General features: G+C 42.2%; 1 protein-coding gene across 1 annotated transcript in view; it reads right to left on the bottom strand.

Annotated features, from left to right (window-relative positions):
• Nucleotides 1–6960, bottom strand: part of lmtk2 (lemur tail kinase 2) — a 152859-nt gene extending 145899 nt beyond the window's left edge. The window contains exon 1 of the mRNA XM_087997905.1: nucleotides 6388–6960. Within this exon, the coding sequence (XP_087854031.1) occupies nucleotides 6388–6472 (85 nt within the window). The 5' untranslated portion in view covers nucleotides 6473–6960. The remainder of the gene's footprint in view (nucleotides 1–6387) is intronic.
• Between the last annotated feature and the right edge of the window lie 13277 nt (nucleotides 6961–20237).

Genomic DNA, 20237 nt, shown 5'->3' with positions numbered 1-20237 from the left:
ACATGAAAGATATCATAAATTGTTTAAACATACATTACTTCCTTATTTAATTTTGACTTTGCTGCACTGCAATGACTGCTGCCGATCATGTGGTGTAAGTTGACTACAGTTTTGAAAAGTCAAACAGTAGTTACAAGTGAGCTTAGATACCATTCGTAGAGAATCTCATACCTTTGATTGTGTGGGCATTGAAGTCACAGACAAAGCAGAACACCAGCCAGTATATCTACACAGCTAGGTCAAGTAACAGAGAATCATCAAACCTTATTACACTTGCAGGGGTGCTTACAGGGCCACCTCTCTCAAAGTGGGCATCTAATCCTTGGTCAGAGGGAATAGAAATTAAATTGATAAATTAAAACTGACTCATCCAGGAACCATGTTACACGATCAAAAGGTCTGCTGGTCACTGAAAAGTTTAATTATAATTTCTGAACCCCTTTGCCTCAGTCTGTTTTTACCATCCAAATGAAATGAACCTACACGACCATTAACAGAAAGCCGCACTCCAGAATCACTGTGAAGCCTGCCTCAAGTTTAAACCCATTAGAAACCTGGCCTTTTAGCAACTCCTGCCTTGGTTAAATTAAGTTGCTTCAATTTGAGCTCCTAAGGAAAAGAATTTCACTGGATACTAACAATCATGCAAATTAATGTCCTCTCTTTTTATAAAATTCTTAATTGTAAACTCTTTCCTTGCCTTTTCCTTTGTATATTTGTCTGTGTTGTAAGATCAGCTCGCTATCCCTTACTCCCCATCATTAGTTTCACTTCATGATTAAATCACATTTCTGATTTAACACCAAATAGTTTGTTGAAAGTCACTTTAAAATTTGGACTTCCCAAACAGATGGTTTGGGGGAAAACGTGCCACAAAAGAAAAATAACAAATTAAAACTCTTTTGCTCACAGACAGAAGGCTAGATAAATAAAATAATTCAAATCTACCTCACTCCCCTACCTCTAACACTTGTCACAGTAATTATAGTTGGGCTGAGAAACAAATCCAGGATCTGTAACTCCGAAAAAAGGTCACTGGACCCAAAATGTTAACTCTGATTTCTCTCCACTGATTCTGCCAGATCTGCTGAGATTTTCTAGCAATTTCTGTTTTGGTTGCAGGATCTCTATGACTGAAGAGCTGAGGAACTAGAGGGACTCCCTCCCTTTGACCTGTTGCGCCATTCCCAAGACACCTCCACGAAGACAGTGAGCCAGTTGAGTGAGGAGCCATTCGCACCCCTCTCTCCCATTCCCCTTGTCCTCCATGAATGCCCAGGCATTGAGTTAGGCTTGGTAGAGAGGCCCCAGGAGTATTGAGGGCATTAGTCATGCTTAGGTTAGATTAGATTCCCTACAATGTGGAAACAGGCCCTTCAGCCCAACAAATCCACACCGGCCCTCTGAAGAGCAACCCACCCAGACCCATTCCCCTACATTTACCCCGACTAATGCACGTACGTAACACCCCCAGCCTAGTGTTTTTAAATAAGCACCCCCCCCAGTAATTTTATAACACCTCTCAACCCAGTGTTTATATAATTCCACTCCCCTAAGTCATTTTATAACTTCACCCCAGCCCAGTAATTTTTAAAACACCCTCTTGTTTTATAAACAAGGGCCTAATGCTAAACATTCTCCGCACCCAGCCTCAGTACTTGTATAAAACATCCCCAGCCCAGTAATTTTTTTTTAAAACAGACTTTCAGCCCAGTGTTTATACTAACTCCTCCCAGGCAAATGTTGATGTAAACTACTCACCTTCCCAGTTCAGTGATTTTATAAACCCCACTCCCCCAGCCCAGTTAATGTGTTTTAATAAACTCCCCCAACCTAGTCGAGGATTTTACAATCACAGACCGAGAATGACTAGCAGTGGCAGCAACCACACTGTCCTTCCCATCCTCTTTTCCTTCTGCCCACTCTCCTCACTGTCCCGTCCACCCCCTCCCCCTCCAAACACTGGACCAAGACCTTGCGCTGCCTGTGGTAGCTGGCATGCAACTGTTTCCCCACATTAAAAGAACTCTCGCACAGGCACCTTCCACATCCTCAGAACAAAAGTCAGGACCTGGAATATCAGGACCCTTATGGAGAGTCCCACCAGTGGCATACCAGAATGCCATGCCATCATCGTTTCCCGGGAACTCAGACGCTACAATACTGACATCACAGCCCTGAGTGAAATCTGGCAGGCAGGGGAAGGACAGCTCAGAAAGCAAGGTGGTGGCTACCCCTTTTTCTGGAAAAGCAAGGCCATAAAGCATCGCATCCACGGAGTCGGCTTTTCCATCAAAGACAAACTGATGGACCAACTTAAAAGACTCCCCCTGCAGAACAAGGAAACACCTCATGTCACTCCGACTCACCCTTGTTCAGAACCAGTATGTCATAGTGTTCAGTGCATATGCAGCAGCTGAGGACAAGGAGGAATTCTACGCCAGCCTTGATCACACTCTCTCACAGGTCCCTGCAGCAGGTAAACTCATTATCCTTGGTGACTTCAACACCAAAAGGCAGACCTCTAGGTCGATGTAATTGAGAAAGAGGGAGTAGGGAAGCAAAACTCCAGGCACCCTTCTCTTGACCAAATGCCTTGAACACAAACTCATCACTAACACACTGTTCCGCCAAAGGGACAAACACAAGGTCACGGGGCAGCACCCACACTCCAAACACTGACATCTCCTTGACTGCAATGTCAAAACAAGGGATCAGAAAGACATTAGAATCAGCCATGCCATGAAAAGAGTCGATGACTGCTGGCCATCCATCACCTAATCAAAACCAGAATTCAACATAAATATTGCCCCACTGCAAGGCGGCCAACTTTGTGGCACTCAACAACACAGAAAAAGATGGCTTCATTCAACCTGCTCCTCTCCATAAACCTAGTTACCCGTGTACATGAAGTTACAGAATTTCAACCTCTGGCCTACCTGCAAGGCCATCATCTTTAAGGACTGCAAACTCTCAAACTTTAAGCCAAACATGCATTGCATTTCTGAGTGTAAACCAACAACGACATTCTGAAGAAAAAAGGCAGACCTACAAGTGACTGAAGACAGAGGTCCAACAATAAAACTGTGACATAGAACAGGTGATGGGTAGAGGCCCAATAAATGGCAAACAACTATGTTCAGGGTTTCTCCTCAACCAAGACTCTCATTGATTCAAATATCCTTGCCTGCATCCCACATTACATGCACTTCTCCAGCCCTGCACTCAACAACCTAGAATAGTGGCCACCTCCAATACCTTGCAAGCGTCCTGTCGACAAAGGCAGGTATTGAAGAAGAGATTCAGCATTGACTCTGTTGAGCTAGCGCAGCTTTCAACCACCTGAGGAAAAGTGTGTTCGAGGACACAACATCAGATCGAACACAAGCACATGGTTTATAGAGCCGTGGTGGTTCCCACTCTCCTCTATGGCTCTGAGACAAGGACTGTCTACAGCAAATACCTCAAGGCACTAGAGCAGTACCACCATCATGGCCTGTGCATGATCCTGCGAATCCGCTAGGAAGACAAATGCCAATAAAAATCAACGTCCCTGACCAGGCTAGCATTCCCAACATCGATTCACTGACCATTCTTGATCAGCTGTGATGGGATGCGTACATCATCCACATGACTGACAAGACTCCCTAAGCAGGTTCTCTACTCCCAGCTCCAAAATGGCAGATGAGCCCCAGGTGGACAGAGGAAATGCTTCAGGGATACCCACAAGGCCTCACTAGCAAAGTATGTCATCCCCATCGACACCTGAGAATCACAGATCCAAAGTGGAGGAGAAGTATCGGGGAAGGTGCCAAGCAACTTGTAAATTGCTCTCCAGAAAAAAAATTAGAAGCCAGGCAAACACATGGTAAAAAGAACACTGCCTCACTAAAAACCCACCCAACGGCCACCTTTTGGCCCATTTGTGGCAAAGTCTGTGGAAGCCAAATTGGACAATACAGCCATCTAAGGACTCACCCTGAGAGTGAAGGAAAGTCACCCTCATCTGAGAGGGACTGCCAATGATAATGACAACAATTGAAGCTACTTTATTTCAAAGTCACCCATATTATACAAGTATTTTATCAGTTTTTAGTGGGAGGAGACAAAGTCAACATTTGTTCTGAAGAAACCTACTCACTTTTGAATTCTAACTTCTTTCTTTTTAAATTGACAACGTAACTACTATAAGAAATAATTACGGCCACAACTAGCCAAGATCTCCTTTGATCTTATTTATACAAAGTAGAGGACTACAAAGAAAGTGAACAGATGTGCACATGCTTTTTTGGTTGTTTAAAACAAATTTATCATTTTTCTTTTGCATCTCCAACAATTCAGTGAGTAGAAAGCATAATAGCACAACTCAACTGTTTTAACAACATAAGCATGGGAAAGGGGAAAAATTAAATTCATCACACTGTCACTTGCATGTTTTAGTTGCTGCTGCTTTAGCTTTCAGCAGTGTCACAATTCACAATGGTAAGGGGCAAAAGCAGGCTTTGACTCCAGCTTTCAAATTAAACCAATTTAAATGAAAGATTATAAATATTTTGTTATCTCCAACCATTCTTTAGATCCTTAATAATCATCACATAACAATGGGTGCACAAGAAACTATTGCCTTAAAGTCCATTGACATGTGCGAAAAGGATCTTCTCACTCCAAGTCAAAATGGTGGTCTGTCTTATTGTTAATCATAACCATACCATTTACTCCTTGGTATGTTATATGAATTGTCATTCAAATGCAAAGTACAAAGACATTGTGTAATGAACATTTGGGGGAATGAATAAAGTAGATCCTTGTAATAGTTTCGTGATTTTAAATACAAGGTGTAATGTACTTCCAACCATCTGTTTTGCTGCATAGCCTGTTCACAAAAAATCAATTCCAGTTCTCACATAAATAGAGTCAGAGAGTCATACAGCGCACAGAAACAGACCCTTCAGACAATGTTGATCATAATTTCAAATTAAACTAGTCTCACCTGCCTATGCCTGGTACATATCTCTCCTAACATTTCTTATCCACATACAACGTTTAAAAGTCATTTTAGGTAAGTAACTGTACCCAGATCCACCAATTTCTCTGGAAGTTTATTCCATACATAAACCAGTGTAAAAAAAATGCCCTTGTCTTTTTTTAAATCTTTCTCCCCTCACCTTAAAAATATGCCCCTTGTCATTCACCTTATCAGTACTACTCACTATTTTAGGAACCTCTATAATGTCACCTCTCAACCTCTTGTGCTCCAGTGAAAAAAGTCTCAGCCTATCCAGCCTCTCCTTATAACTAAAACCTTCCATTTCAGCAACATCTGGTAAATTTCTTCTGAACCTTCTCCAGCTAGATAATATTCTTCCTGTGGCAAGGAGACTAGAACTGGACACAGTGCTTCAGAAGAGGCCTCACCAATGTGCTGAACAAGCTCAACATAATGTCCCACATCCTATACTCAAAGGTTTAAGCAATGAAGGCAAGAATATTAAATGTCTTCTTAACCATCCTACAATGCAAACTATGTATTTCAACCTCTAGGTCTCTCTGTTACATAACAATGCCCAAGGCTCTATTTTTAGCTAAATAAATATTTGTTTATTTTACCAAAATGCAATACCTCACATTTATCCAAATTAAACTCATCTGCCATTTTTGAAACAAGTAAACAGAGCAACTGCAGTTGTGCTCAGAACTAATATTTAAACCCTCTTCCCATTGGGAAGTTGGATTTGAATTGAGCTCCTGTTTAAAGTACAAACTGAAATCAATTGAGATACAGTTCAGCCAATATACCAACATGTACACATTCTGATTTTAAAAAGTATAGATTTTAGCTCCACACAGTCCCAAACCTTGATACAGCTATGACATATTTGACTTTGTAACCTAAGTCTCTCCTTGGTTCAATTTAACCATGGAATAAATTGTAACAATGAAGAGATGACATTACTTCATTCCCGAGAAGATTTTCCAAGATGGCAGGCAGTCACTTTTGAGGTCAGGACGCTTAAAGCATCTGAATGTTAGAATAAATAATCGGTTTGACAGAGAGGAAAAAAAAACTGCCAGAGAAACACTGATTATCTTTAACTGCGCGAATACTCCATTGCTACCGAAGAAGTCGCCTATGCCATCTCCAAATGTCAGTAAGTGATGTCATTACAATTAAGAAAGGCACTCAGTTAAATCCCTCAACGTGACATACACCTTTGATTTTAAATTGAGAAATTTCACAACAAACCAGTTGTATCCGTCACTTTTTGCAGCAGTAAAATGATTCTTATTTGCACGCAAATCCAAGAGCTGACTTTTGTTTTTCGACGTGAACAATTAGTACGTTACGGCCGACCTTTTGTTATTTAATCGATGCTCAACTGCACTGACCTGCACCTGTTTGCGGAAGTGGAGCACCTTGGACGCTGGGCAACGCCAATATTGTCAGTAAGAGAATGCCAGCGTGTATCGCCATTCTCGGCTGGGATTAACTGCTCCTCGTCGTCAGGGTCTCGGACGATCGTCAACCAGAAGCATTTATACGAAAGGACTGATTCCCCGTCAATGCGAGACGATGTTAACGATAAACCTTCCAACCTGCACCCACCCTCTACCTGCCGGCCCTCCCTTTAAACACGACCAACAACGACAGGCCGGTCGCCGCACTCTCCCTTTCTGACGCTTTTCTTTCGGATTTTTCGGCAGCAAGCAGTCGCTGGAGTTGGGCCACAGATACTCATCCTTACTCACAGGCCTCGAACGCCTCTCCGCAGCGATTTTTCTCTCAGATCCCAGCCCCAAACCATTATTCTCGCGGCCAGCTACATTCCATACACTTGTTTTGTCTAACGTGACGGTGGCAGGTTATTTTTTTTTAATTTGCACTTTCGCTAGTGACACAGCTTCCCACCTCCCGACGAAATTCTCACAACCACCATGATGCTCGCGTCAGGAAACAGCTTGTTCCGTCCCTCCGCTCTGATTGACAGTGCTCCCCGGCCAATCGGACGTCACCGTGACCCCGGCCGCACGGCCAATCAGCGACGGGGGTGGAGATTCCGGGATGAAGGCGGTGCTGGACTTACTCGGCCCTGGGAGTCTGCGTCATTCGCCTAGCAACCGCAGGAGGCAAGCAGGGGCAATTTGAGGCAGGCTCTGGAAAGTGTGTTGCTAAGGACCCAGTAATTGAGCAACATCCTCCGAGGTCAGCATTGCTTCTCGATTTTCACTGTAACTGTTGCCAACATTTAACTTGACTCAATATTAATTGCTGGGAGAAAGTGAGGACTCCAGATGCTGGAGATCAGAGTCGAAAAGTGTGTTGGAAAAGCACAGCAGGTCAGGCAGCATCCGAGGGAGCAGAAGAGTCGACATTTCGGGCATAAGCCCTTCATCAGAAACGTAGGGGTGCCCAAGGGGTCTGAGAAATAAATGAGACTGGGGCTGGGGAGAGGGGGAAAGTAGCTTGGAAGACAATAGGTAAATTAAGGTGGGGGGGGGTGATGGCGTTAGGTCAGAGAGGAGGGTGGAGCAGATAGGTGGGAAGGAAGATTGACAAGCTCAAGCGGGTGGGGTGCCGAGTTGGTTTGGATCTGATATTAAGTCGGGGGGAGGGGAGATGAGGAAACTGGTGAAATTGACACTGATGTGTGGTTGGAGGGTCCAAGTTCTCCGAGTTAGTGTCCTGTCTCCCCACTGTAGAGACAGTCTCGAGGTATCCCTCCTCACTTCCATCCAAGGCCCCAAAGGAACCTTCCACATCCAGCAGAGATTTTCTTGCACATCCAAACATCTCTGGGACACATGCACAAAACAAACCCACCGCCCTGTGGCTGACTACTTCAACTTCTCCTTCCATTCTGCCAAGGACGTGCAAGTCTTGGGCCTCCTCCACTGCCAAATCCACGCTTGGAGGAAGAGCGTCTCATCTACCGCCTTGGGATCCTCCAACCACACAGCATTAATGTCGAGTTTCCTCATCGCCCCGTCCCCACTTTATCCCAGATCCAAACCTCCAACTCAGCACCACCCTCTTGAGCTGTCCTACCTGCCCATCTTCCTTCCCATCTATTCCCTGCATCCTCCACTCCGACCTATCACCATCACCCCCCACCCTCATCCAACTATTGCCTTCCAAGCAACTTTCCCCTCAGCCCCACACCCCTCCCATTTATCTCTCAGCCCCCTTGTCCCTCCACCCATCCCACATTCCTGATGAAGGGCTTATGCCCAAAATGTCGACTCTTCTGCTCCTTGGATGACTGCCTGACCTGCTGTGCTTTTCCAGCACCACGCGTTTTGCCTCAATATTAATTATATCGAGGTGTTAAATTATTGATTGACAGACTTATTTTCCCTCCTCACAGAGAACCTTACAAGAAGGTCTTTATTTTTTATGCCAATTCTTTGAATGGAATTAGCCTGACTTCCTCTGCTGTTACCACAATGCCCTGCTAGTTTTTCTTCTTTCGTTTTAATTATGCAGTTCATAACATTAGCTGCACTCCTTTAAAAAAATGTCCTTCTAATCTACCCATGGCTTTCTTGGCAATTATTTTAAGTCTGTGCCACCACATTACTGGATCTCCAATACCATATCATCATCTAAAGCCTTAGTTCCTCATTTCTTTCCCAAAGTTGCTCTATCTCAATTTCATCTTTAGGACGTTCCTTCAAACCTACCTCTCTGGTCAAACTTTGCTCATTTGTCATACTATAATCTAAGGTTATAATTTGTTTTCTACAATCTTTGTAAGCTGCCCTCTGATGTTTTACTAAATTAAAGGCTGTATATAAACACTAATTGTTGTCATCTATTCTATTAAAACCCTTCCTAATTTTGAACCCTATTTGAAGTCAAATTCAGTCACCCTTACACCCTGGTGATTGTCCTATATCTATTTTAATGGAGAAAATCTGGCTTGAAGAATGCTCCAATGAAGGTAATGGTATCTTTGCTGCCTTCTAACAAAACTTTGCTCTGTTTAGATTGAATTATGTTTACAACTTTTCACAATGGATGTTTGGAAGATTTCACCACCAAAAAATAATCGTCGTCACCTACCTTTTTCTGCTTTAAATTTCTCCTCAAAGTCTACCTGTTTGACCAAGTTTATGATTGCTAATTCTAATATCTCTTTTTTTGGCTCTGTATCAATTTTGCATGATTAAGCTTTGGGATGTGATGGTGTTCTATTATGTTAAAACTGTTACATGAATGTAAGATCTCAATGTTAATCACATCCACCAGGAAGATTCTAAGTTTTTAAATTATCATCTTTGAGATAGTTGATTGTATGTGGAGCAACTGCAGAGGTTTGGTTTAAGTGGGGCTTTACACCATTCATGTTTCCCATCCCTGATTTCTATCTGACATTGCTGTAAACAAACAGTATGTTTGTGGTTATCAGACTAGTCAGTAGTCACCAGTTTCTATTGCAGTAATTTTAAAAATAAATAAATTTAAGTTTCTTCAAGGTGTTAAATATGAATAATGAGTACTTGAAGGGAGAAGGGTATTGGAGGGCTATGGAACTCCGTCAGTTTCTTTCTTGGAATGGTGTAAAAAAACATGAGAAACAAAACTTAACACATTCACATTTTAATAGACCTTCCCAGGAAGAAAGCTAGGGTGTTGATCTACAACTTGACCTGCAACTCAGCTAAGGTTTGAATTCAAGAATGCAAAGCAGTTAATACTTAGTCTAAAAGAGAAATACACCTAAACCTTGGCAGCCTAATACATTATTATTTCTATTGTAAAACACTTCTTGCCTCATCAAAAAGTACATTCTTTATTTGGCAGTTTCATAGATTCACAATCTTCAGGCTTTGGTTTTTGAAGGTGGTGGCAGAGCAATATTGTCACTGGACTAGTAATCCAGAGGCCCAGGCTAATGCCTTGGGGACATGAGTTTAAAAGAATCATGGCAGATGGTGAAATTTCAATTCAACTATTAAATCTAGTACCAAAAAGATCTACACAGGACTATTTGCATGCCAAACATCATATGACAGATTGGGTTAAGCATTCCCACAACCAATTGATCAAAGCTAAGCTCTGAAGTCCCAATCAGTCATGAATGGTGGTGGAAAACTAAATCGCTCACTGGAGAAGAAAGCTTCACAAATATCTCTCAATTATGTGAAAGCCCAGCGCATTACTGCAAAAGTCAAACCTGAAATATTAGCCTCAATCATCATCCAGAAGTCCTGAATGGATAATCCATCCTGGCTGCCTCCTGAGATTCCCCAAAGTCAGAGATGCTGGTCTTCAATCAATTCAGTTAATTCCATATGATATTAAGAAACAGCTGAAGACACTGGACACTTCAAAGACCTTGACAAATTCCAGCAACTTGTGTTCCACGACTAGCTGCCCCCTAGCCAAACTGACCCAGTACAGCTACAACACTGACATCTATCTGACAATGTGAAAAATTACCCAGGTGTATCCTGTGCATAAAAAGCCCATCCAGCATGGTTAATTACTGCCCAATCAGTCTACTCTTGATGGTTAGCAAAGTGATGGAAATAGTCCTTGACAGTGCTTTCAAGCAGCAGCTGCAAAGGACTAAATTTGTTCATTGACTTTCAATTGGGTTACAGTTAGTTTCTGGCCTCACTACAGCCTTGGTTCAAACATAGACAAAAGAGCTGAACACAGCAGCTGAAGTGATATGTCAAAGGCAGTCACTTTTTCCAGAGTGTGACATCAGATCTCAAATAAAACTAGAGTCAATGGGAATTTCTGCTGGCTGGATTCATACCTAGCACAAACGAGGATGGTTCTGATTGTTGAAGATCAATCAATTCAACCATGGAACATCACTGCACGAGTTCCTCAGGATCATATCCCAGGCCCCACCATTTTCAGCTGCTTGCACCTTTCCTCCATCATAAGATCAAGGGTGGGGATGTTTGCAGGTATTTGCAAATGTTCACTACTCTTTAGATACTGAATTAGTCTGTGTCTATATATGCAGCAAGACCTAAACCAAAACATGGTTTGGGCTGATAAGTGACAAGCAACATTCACACTACAGGTGCCACAATGATTATCTCCAAGAAGAAAGAATCTAATCATCACCCCTTGATGTTCAATGGCACCATTATCACCAAATCCTCCACTATCAATATCCTGAGGGTCAGCACTAACCAGAATCTGAACTGGACCAGCATATCAATATTGTGGCGAGAGCAGCAAGACAGACTCTAGGACTTCTGTGGCAAATAACTCCATTCTAGTCTCCCAAAACCTGTCCACCTTCTACAAGTCTGGAGATTAATAAAGACAGTGAATGATGGGAAAACTCTATAGCATTCAGAGGCCTGGCAGCGTTTGTGGAAGGAGAAACCAAGTTAACATTTCAAGTCTGGTATGATTCTTCTTCAGAACTAAAAGGTGTTGGGAAATAGGTTCTTTTGATAGAGGCAGAGAGGAGCAAGAAGGTATAGAGGCATGTGCAAAATCCAAAGGTGTTCAGAGCGCAAGTCATCTCTTTTTTTTCTTTCTTCACTATTAACAACCCCTTCACTACCCCAAAATGTGGTGGACTGAATAAATTTAAGGAGGAGATAGATAGATTTTTAATTAGTAATGGGTTAAACAATTATGGACAGCAGGCAGGAAACTGCAGTTGCGGCCAAGTTGAGGTCAAGCTGAATCATATTAAGTGGCAGAGCAGGCTTAAAGGGCTAAATTGTCTACTCCTGTTCCTAATTTTTATGTCTGGGGTCAGTATGGTTGAAGAGTAAGGGTTGGGTGATGGTCTTTGATTGCATAGACTAAAGTGCCCTCTGGTTGCCCTTTAAATATGGCATCTGAACGATGAAATGCAGAAGAATTCACCATCATCATCATTTCTTACCCTTAAAACTTGGTCTTTTACTCACATGTGAATGTTTAATAAGGAAAAATGAAAACCCAAAATCTCGACCTGCTTCCCGAGCAGAAGTCATTTTATGCCTGTCTCCACACTTGATCTGAGAAAAGAAAATTCTGTACATTATATCCATTACGCTGTTCAATCTTTTTTGGTAAAATAGAATTTGCACTTGGAAAAAGTGAAATGTGAAAAGCTTTCATTCCGGGAGCCAGCAGGTGAAACAGTGAAAACAACTGCTTAAAGCATAGATGCACCTTTTTTGGTAGGGCATACTTTAAGATTTCAATTACTTGCTGGTGCTTTGTTGTGAATTACCTTCCATTATAAATGAGATTATCATTATGGCACCAACTAGAAACCTTAAAAATTGCACATGCTCAGAATGCACACTGGGAAATTACGTAAGCCTTAAGACCATCAGAAACAAGAACAGGAGGAGGCCAGTGAGCCTGTTCTGCTTCAATAGGATCATGGCAGATCTGACATTTCTCATGTCAACGTTCCTGCCTTTTTCCCATAACTTTTGATTTCCCTACTGATCAAGAATCTATCTATCTCAGCGTTTAATACACACAAGAAGTCTGCCCACACAGTTAGAACACAGAACATATAACATTACAGCGCAGTACAGGCCCTTCTTCTCTCCAGCGAAAACAGCCTCAGTTCCCTCAGCCTTTCCTCATAAGACCACCCTTCCATACTAGGCAACATCCGAGTAAATCTTCTCTGAACCCTTTCCAAAGCTTCCACATCCTTCCAATGACGCAGTGACCAGAACTGCAAGCAATACTCCAGATGCGGCCTTACCAGTGTCTTGTACAGGTGAAGCATGACCTCGTGGCTCCGTAACTCAATCCCTCTACCAATAAATGGCAACACACCATATGCCTGATTAACAACCTCATCAACCTGGGTGGCAACTTTCAGGGATTTATGCACCTGGAAAGAGATCTCTCTGTTCATCTACACTACCAAGAATTTTACCATTAGCATTCCTGTTATTTCTTCCGAAGTGAACTACCTCACACCTTTCCGCATTAAACTCCATTTGCCACTTATCAGCCCAGCTCTGCTTGTTATCCATATTCCTCTGTAACCTACAACATCCTTCGGCACTATCCACAACTCTGCCTACCTTAGTGCCATCTGCAAATTTACTAACCCATCCTTCTATGCTCACCTCCAGATCATTTATAAAGATGACAAACAGTAGTGGCTCCAAAACAGATCCTTGTGGCACACCACTGGTAATTGAGCTCCAGGATGAACATTTAGAACATAGAGCATAGAACAATACAGCACAGAACAGGCCCTTTGGCCCACGATGTTGTGCCGAACATTTGTCCTAGCTTAAGCACCCATCCATGTACCTATTCAATTGCCGCTTAAAGGTCACCAAAGATTCTGACTCTACCACTCCCACAGGCAGCGCATTCCATGCCCCCACCACTCTCTGGGTAAAGAACCCACCCCTGACATCTCCCCTATACCTTCCACCCTTCACCTTAAATTTATGTCCCCTTGTAACACTCTGTTGCACCTGGGGAAAAAGTGTCTGACTGTCTACTCTATCTATTCCTCTGATCATCTTATAAACCTCTATCAAGTCACCCCTCATTCTTCGCCATTCCAACGAGAAAAGGCCTAGCACTCTCAACCTATCCTTGTACGACCTATTCTCCATTCCAGGCAACATCCTGGTAAATCTTCTCTGCACCCTCTCCAAAGCTTCCACATCTTTCCTAAAGTGAGGCGACCAGAACTGCACACAGTACTCCAAATGTGGCCTAACCAAAGTCCTGTACAGTTGCAACATCACTTCACGACTCTTGAATTCAATCCCTCTGCAAATGAACGCTAATACACTATAGGCCTTCTTACAAGCTCTATCCACCTGAGTTCTCATCAACCACCACCCTCTGTCTTCTTTCAGCTAGCCAATTTCAGATTCAAGCCATTAAATCACCTTCAATCCTGAAACTCCTTATTTTGTGCAGTAGCCTACCATGTGGAACCTTGTCAAAAGCCTTACTGAAGTCCATATACACCACATCAACCGCTTTACCTTCATCCACCTGTTTTGTCATCTTCTCAAAGAACTCAATAAGGTTAGTGAGACACGATCTGCCCTTCATTAAACTGTGTTGACTATTCCTAATCAAATTATTCCTTCCCAGATGATTATAAATCCTATTTCTTACAACCTTTTCCAACACCTTATCAACAACCAAAGTAAGGCTCACTGGCCTATAATTACAAGGATTGTCCCAACACCCCTTCTTAAACAAGGCAACAACATTTGCTAACCTCCAGTCTTCTAGCACTACTCCTGTTGACAATGATGACATAAAGATTGAAGCCAATGGCTCTGCAATCTCCTCCATGGCTTCTCAGAGAATCCGAAGATAAATCCCATCCCGGCCCAGGGGTCTTATCTATTTTCAGATCTTCCAAAATTGCTAAAACCTCCTCTTTGTCAACCTCAATCCCATCTAATCTTGTAGCCTGGATCTCTGTATTCTCACTAACACTGCCCATTTCTAATAGGAATACTGATGAAAAGTATTCATTAAGTGCTTCCCTTATGTCCTCAGATTTCACACACAATTTTCTACTACTATCTTTGATTGGCCTTAATCTTACTCTAGTCATTCTTTTACTCCTGATATACTATAGAAGGCCTTGGGGTTTTCCTTGATCCTTTCCACTGACAACTTCTAATGTCAACTCCAGGCTCTTCTTAGCCCTTTCTTTTGGTCCTTTCTGGCTAACCTGTAATACTCAAGCCCTATCTGAGTCTTCTTGCCTCATCCTCCCGTAAGTCTTCTTCTTTCTCTTAACAAGAGCTTCAACTTCTTTAGTAAACCATGGCTCTTTCTCTCGACAACAATGTCTCTGCCTGATAGGTAGATACTTATCAAGGACCCGCAGTATCTATTCCTTAAATGAGCTCCACATTTCAATTGTGTCCATCCCCTGCAGTTTCCTCCCCCATCCTATGCATCCTAAATATTGCCTAATTGCATCATAATTGCCTTTCCCCCAGTTATACCACTTTCTCTGCAGTATATACCTATCCTTGCCCATTGTTATTGTAAACGTAACCGAATTATGCTCACTATCGCCAAAGTGGTTACCTACCTCCAAATCTAACACCTGGCCGGGTTCATTCCCCAGTACCAAACCTAATATGGCATCACCCTTTGTAGGCATGTCGACATACTGTGTCAGAAAACCCTCCTGTACACATTGAACAAAAACTGACCCATCTAAACTACTTGAACTATTGTATTCCCAATCAATATTGGGAAAGTTAAAGTCCCCCATAACAACTAATCTATTACACTCACTCCTATTGAGAATCATCTTTGCTATCCTTTCCTCTACATCTCTGGAACAATTCAGAGGCCTATAGAAAGCTCTCAACAAGGTGACCTCTCCTTTCCTGTTTTTAACCTCAGACCAAACTACATCAGTGGATGAGTCCTCAAACATACTCTCAGGTGCTGTAATACTACCCTTGATTAACAATTCCACATCCCCCTCCCCCTTTACCATTTTCTCTGTTCTTGCTGAAACATCTAAATCCCGGAATCTGCAACAACCATTCCTGTCCCCCCTCTAGCCATGTCTCTGAAATGGCCATAACATTGAAATCCCAGGTACCAACCCATGCTACAAGTTCACCCACCTTATTTCGGATGCTCCTGGCATTGAAGTACACATCAACATCCTGGTTGCCTTTCATGACCTTGTAAACCTATCTCTGACCTCACTACCCTCAACCTCCTGTACACTGGGACTGCAATTCAGGTTCCCATCACATGCTGCATTAGTTTAACCCCCCCCCCCCCCCCCCCAAGAGCATTAGCAAACTCCCACCCCCCCAGGGTATTGGTACCCCTCTGATTCAGATGAAGACCATCCTGTTGGAGAGGTTCCACCTTCCCGAGAAAGAGCTCCAATTATCCAAGAATCCAAAACCCTCCCTCCTGTACCATCCCTGCAGCCATGTGTTCAGCTCCACTCTCTCCCTGTTCCTTGCTTCACTACCACATGGCACGGGCAACAAATCAGAGATAACAACTCAAGATTGTTATAGTTCTAAGCTTCCAACCAAGCTCCCTGAATTTCTGCCTTAGATCCCCACCTTTCTTCCTACCTGTGTTGTTGGTGCCTGTGCGGGCCACAAATTGGGACTGCTCCCCTCCCCCTCAAAGATCCCGAAAACACGATCAGAGTCATCACAAACCTTAGCACCCGGGAGGCAACAAACCAATCATGAGTCTCTCTTGTTCCCAAGGAACTTATCTGTCTCCCTAACTACATAGTCCCAAATGACTAAAGGTCTGTTCCTCTTCCCCCTACCTTTCTGAGCAGCAGGGACAGACTCTGCGCCAGAGACCTGTGCCCTATTGCTTACCCCTGGTAGGTTGTCCCCCCCCAACAGTATCTAAAACAATATACATGTTGTTGAGGGGAATCACCACAGGAGATCCCTGCACTGCCTACTGGTTCCCTCTCCTACCCCTGACAGTAACCCATCTACCTTCTTCACATGGCTGTGGAGTAACTACCTCCCTGTAACTTGTCTCAATAACCTTCCGCTTCCTGAATGAACTGAAGTTCATCCAGCTCCAGCTCCAGTTTCCTAACACGGTTCTCGAGGAGCTGGAGTTGGGTGCACTTACTTCCCACTGTAGGAGGAACATACAACTGCCCTAACCTCCATTCCCACAATTCTAAATTCCCATATAGACCGTTGAAAAAATGAAACACAAAAGAAAACATTTATCACCTTACCACAGTTCTCTGTGACAAGGAATTTCAAAGACTTACAGCCCTCAGAGAAGAAATTCTTCTCTTTCTCAGTCTTAAATTGGCAACCTTTTTTTTTATTTTGAGACCATCCCCTCTGGTCTTAGACTCTCCCATAAGGGAGAACATCCTGTCAGCATTTACCCTGTCATGCCCCTTAAGAATCCTGTATGTTTCAATGAGATCACCTCTCATTCTTCTAAACTCCAGTGAGTCGAGTCCCAACCTGTTTAGCTTTTGCTCATAAGACAATCCCTACATACTTGGGATCATCTGAGTGAATCTTCTCTGAACTGCCTCCAATGAAATTATATATTTTTTGAATAAGGGGACTAAAACTGCTCACAGTCCTCCGAATGTGTACTTTGTACAGTTGCAGTAAAACATCCCTACTTTTATACTCCACATAAACTGCAATTGCTCAGAAGGTACAGCAACAATTGTTATTTATAATACCATTACTCTAACAAGATACACATCCTGGCAAAAATTATGGCCAAAATTTGTGATGAAAGTACTGTGCCATCTAGTGCATTGACAAGTAATTGTTTCTGGTAAGTAACAGGGTAAGTGTTAAAATTTTAACACAAACTTTGGAAATAATTAAAGCAAAATAAAATATAGTAAAATACATTTAAAATGATGCTGCAGTTTTGCCTGTGGAAGCCCATAGGATATTTTTTCACATACTTTGTAGTATTCTTCTCAGCTGTTTGTGTGATCTTCCGTATTCCTATCCATGGAATATATCTAGTTACTTCTATCATTACATAATTCTTCTATACAAGAAATGCAATGTATAAAGACTTTTTTTTAAATACCCTTTCCAAATTGTATACTATTAATTTTATTGTCTCCCTCAGTAATTTAGATACAATCTAAATATTCCAGAACTTCCAAGAGATTGCAGAAATTATGAGCAGTTGACTACCAGCAAGTCGTAAGACTGCTTCAAGTACAACCCAGTATTTCATTGGGATTCATGTGGCATTACAAACTATAAGATTATTTATGGCTGTTGGCTGAACACTAAAATGAGATTATAACTTTTGAAAGGGCTCTGGCATTTGTGGTTTTGGGGGGGGGGAAAGGAAGGTTAATTGCTCCATGGTCCACCTTTGTAGGTATCCTGGGTGATAGTCAAGCATGTATTATGTCATTTAACTTGAAAAGTGTTGGTGCAAAAAGATGAATAAGTCGAAAAAAGTACTGTATTGATCCTGTTAGAGTGTTCCTTGCTGAAGCATAGTTATCAGTACACTGGAATGACAAGTTTCCTCCTCTCTGACCTATCGCCTTCATCCACCCCCATCCACCTATTGTACTCTTTGCTACCTTCTCCCCAGTCCCACCCCCTCCCATTTATCTCTCCACCATGGAGGCTCCCTGCCTTCATTCCTGTTGAAGGGCTTTTGCCCGAAACATCAATTTTCCTGCTCCTCGGATGCTGCTTGACCTGCTGTGCTTTTCCAGCACTACTCTAATCTAGACTCTGATTTCCAGCATCTGCAGTCCTCACTTTTGCCAAATTCCCTTGCAGGACATGCATTCAGCATCAATAGGATCAGTGTTTTTTCTAGGCAGCGTGTTGTGGACCAGGCCAGACCCCTTCAAAATATTTTAAGAAGGTAGCCTAGACCGTCGCTTTTTCTTATTTTAACGATAAATGTGAAGTTGGTGTTCCAGGTGTGATGCAACTGGTCAAACCACTCAGCTTTAGGCAAAACAATTTATTTAAACACTACCTTTAAAACACAAACAAAAGAAAGCAGAATTTACAATAACATAATGAGCAGAAAACTTTACCAACCTGATACAGCAGCTTAACCACTTAACTGTTCCAATATAGTAACATCCCAAAAACACACCCCTTAGCAAAAAGATAAATTCAATTACAGTTTCTTACAGGCTGGAGGAAACAACATCCAGAGAGATTTCAGAAAAAGTCCGTTAGAAATCATTTACTGACGTATGTGACTCTTCTGGTACTCACCCATCTTATGACTGCAACAGCTAAAACAAAACTACAAAACCCTGAACTGGGAGAATTGGCCAGTCCCCTTCCATTGTTAAACTGTTTTAGCTTTCTAGCTCACTAGACCCTTCGGCACCTCTGCCTTTACAACCTCTCTTCAAAAAAACACAGGACAAAATAACTTTTTTAAAGTGACAACAGGATTGTCACAAGAGAGAGGAAGGAACACAATTATAACTAGTCCTGGTAAAACCTGTGAAGTACCATCTCCAAATTTCTTTACTCAGGTTTTTGCTTTATATTTGATGCTCAAACATTTGCCATTTGTCCATGTGAATTAATTTGTCAGAAGGAAGATTATATCCAAGCCTTCTAAGCAGGTCCCACAACTCTCATATTCTCCATTCAAATCATAAGCACTGTAATATAAAATATAGCCTAAGACAAATCAAGTATAGAACCTCTTGAATTCATGTTAAAACGCAACCATCAGACAACATTAAGAACGGAATACTTGCTTATTAAATAGAAAATAAAACTGTTATTTTGAAAAGTGACTAACTACTTTCTTCAACTACTGCATCTTATTTAGATACACTGTGTTGTTAGGAAAGAAGTTCCAAGTTTTTGTCTCTGTACCAGTACAAGAACAATGATTGAATTTTCAGTCAGCATGGTGTGAAGTTTGGAGAAGGTGGCAGAGTTTTCATGCATCTGCTACCCTTACTTTTCTAGCTGGTAGAGGTTGTGGGTTTGAAGAGTGCTGGTTAAGGAGGTCTTACAAGGTGGAGGGATGAATATTTATGATGATGATCAAGTGGGTTGCTTTACCCTGGATGGTGTCACACTTCTTAACTGTTGTTAGTGTTGTACACATTCAGTCAAGTAGAAAGTATTCTATAACACTACTGGTTTGTGTCTAGTTGTTGGTGGATGGCTTTGAGGAATTAGGAGGTGCTGCAAAATTCCCAGCCCCTCGCTTGCTATGTAACCACAGTATTTATTTAACTGATCAAGTTACATTTCTGACTAACGGTAACTCCTAAGATATTGATGGTAGAGGATACCGTGATGGCCATGCTGTTGAATGACAGTGGAAGATAGTTAGATACTCTCATGTTGGAGATGGTTATTACCCAGCACTTGTGTGCCACATATCATCCCAAGCCTAAACGTTGTCCATGTCCATACAGGAATGTAATCATGCAATTAATGAACATCCCCACTTCTTATGATGGCAGAAGGTCATTGAAAAAGCAGCTGAAGGTTGGTAGGAATCTATCTTGAGGATCTCTTGAAGAAATATCCTAAAATTGAGATAATTGACCTCCAAATCCCATGGTGATAGGTATGATGGCAATTGGTAAAGAGTTTTCCTCCTAATTCCCATTGACTTCAATTTTTCTTGGTCTCCTTGATGCCACATTTGGTCAAATGCTTGCTTGATATCAAGGGCAGTCACTTAGAGTCATACAGCATGGAAACAGATCCTTCAGTCAAACTCATCCATGCCAATCAGATATCCAAACAGATCTAGTCCCATTTGCCAGCATTTGGCC

The sequence above is a fragment of the Chiloscyllium plagiosum genome, unplaced genomic scaffold, assembly GCF_037043375.1.
Source record: "Chiloscyllium plagiosum isolate Xiang-an unplaced genomic scaffold, Cpla_swu_hap1 HiC_scaffold_20, whole genome shotgun sequence".
Taxonomy (NCBI): domain Eukaryota; kingdom Metazoa; phylum Chordata; class Chondrichthyes; order Orectolobiformes; family Hemiscylliidae; genus Chiloscyllium; species Chiloscyllium plagiosum.
This window is presented reverse-complemented; position numbering and strand designations above follow the sequence as displayed.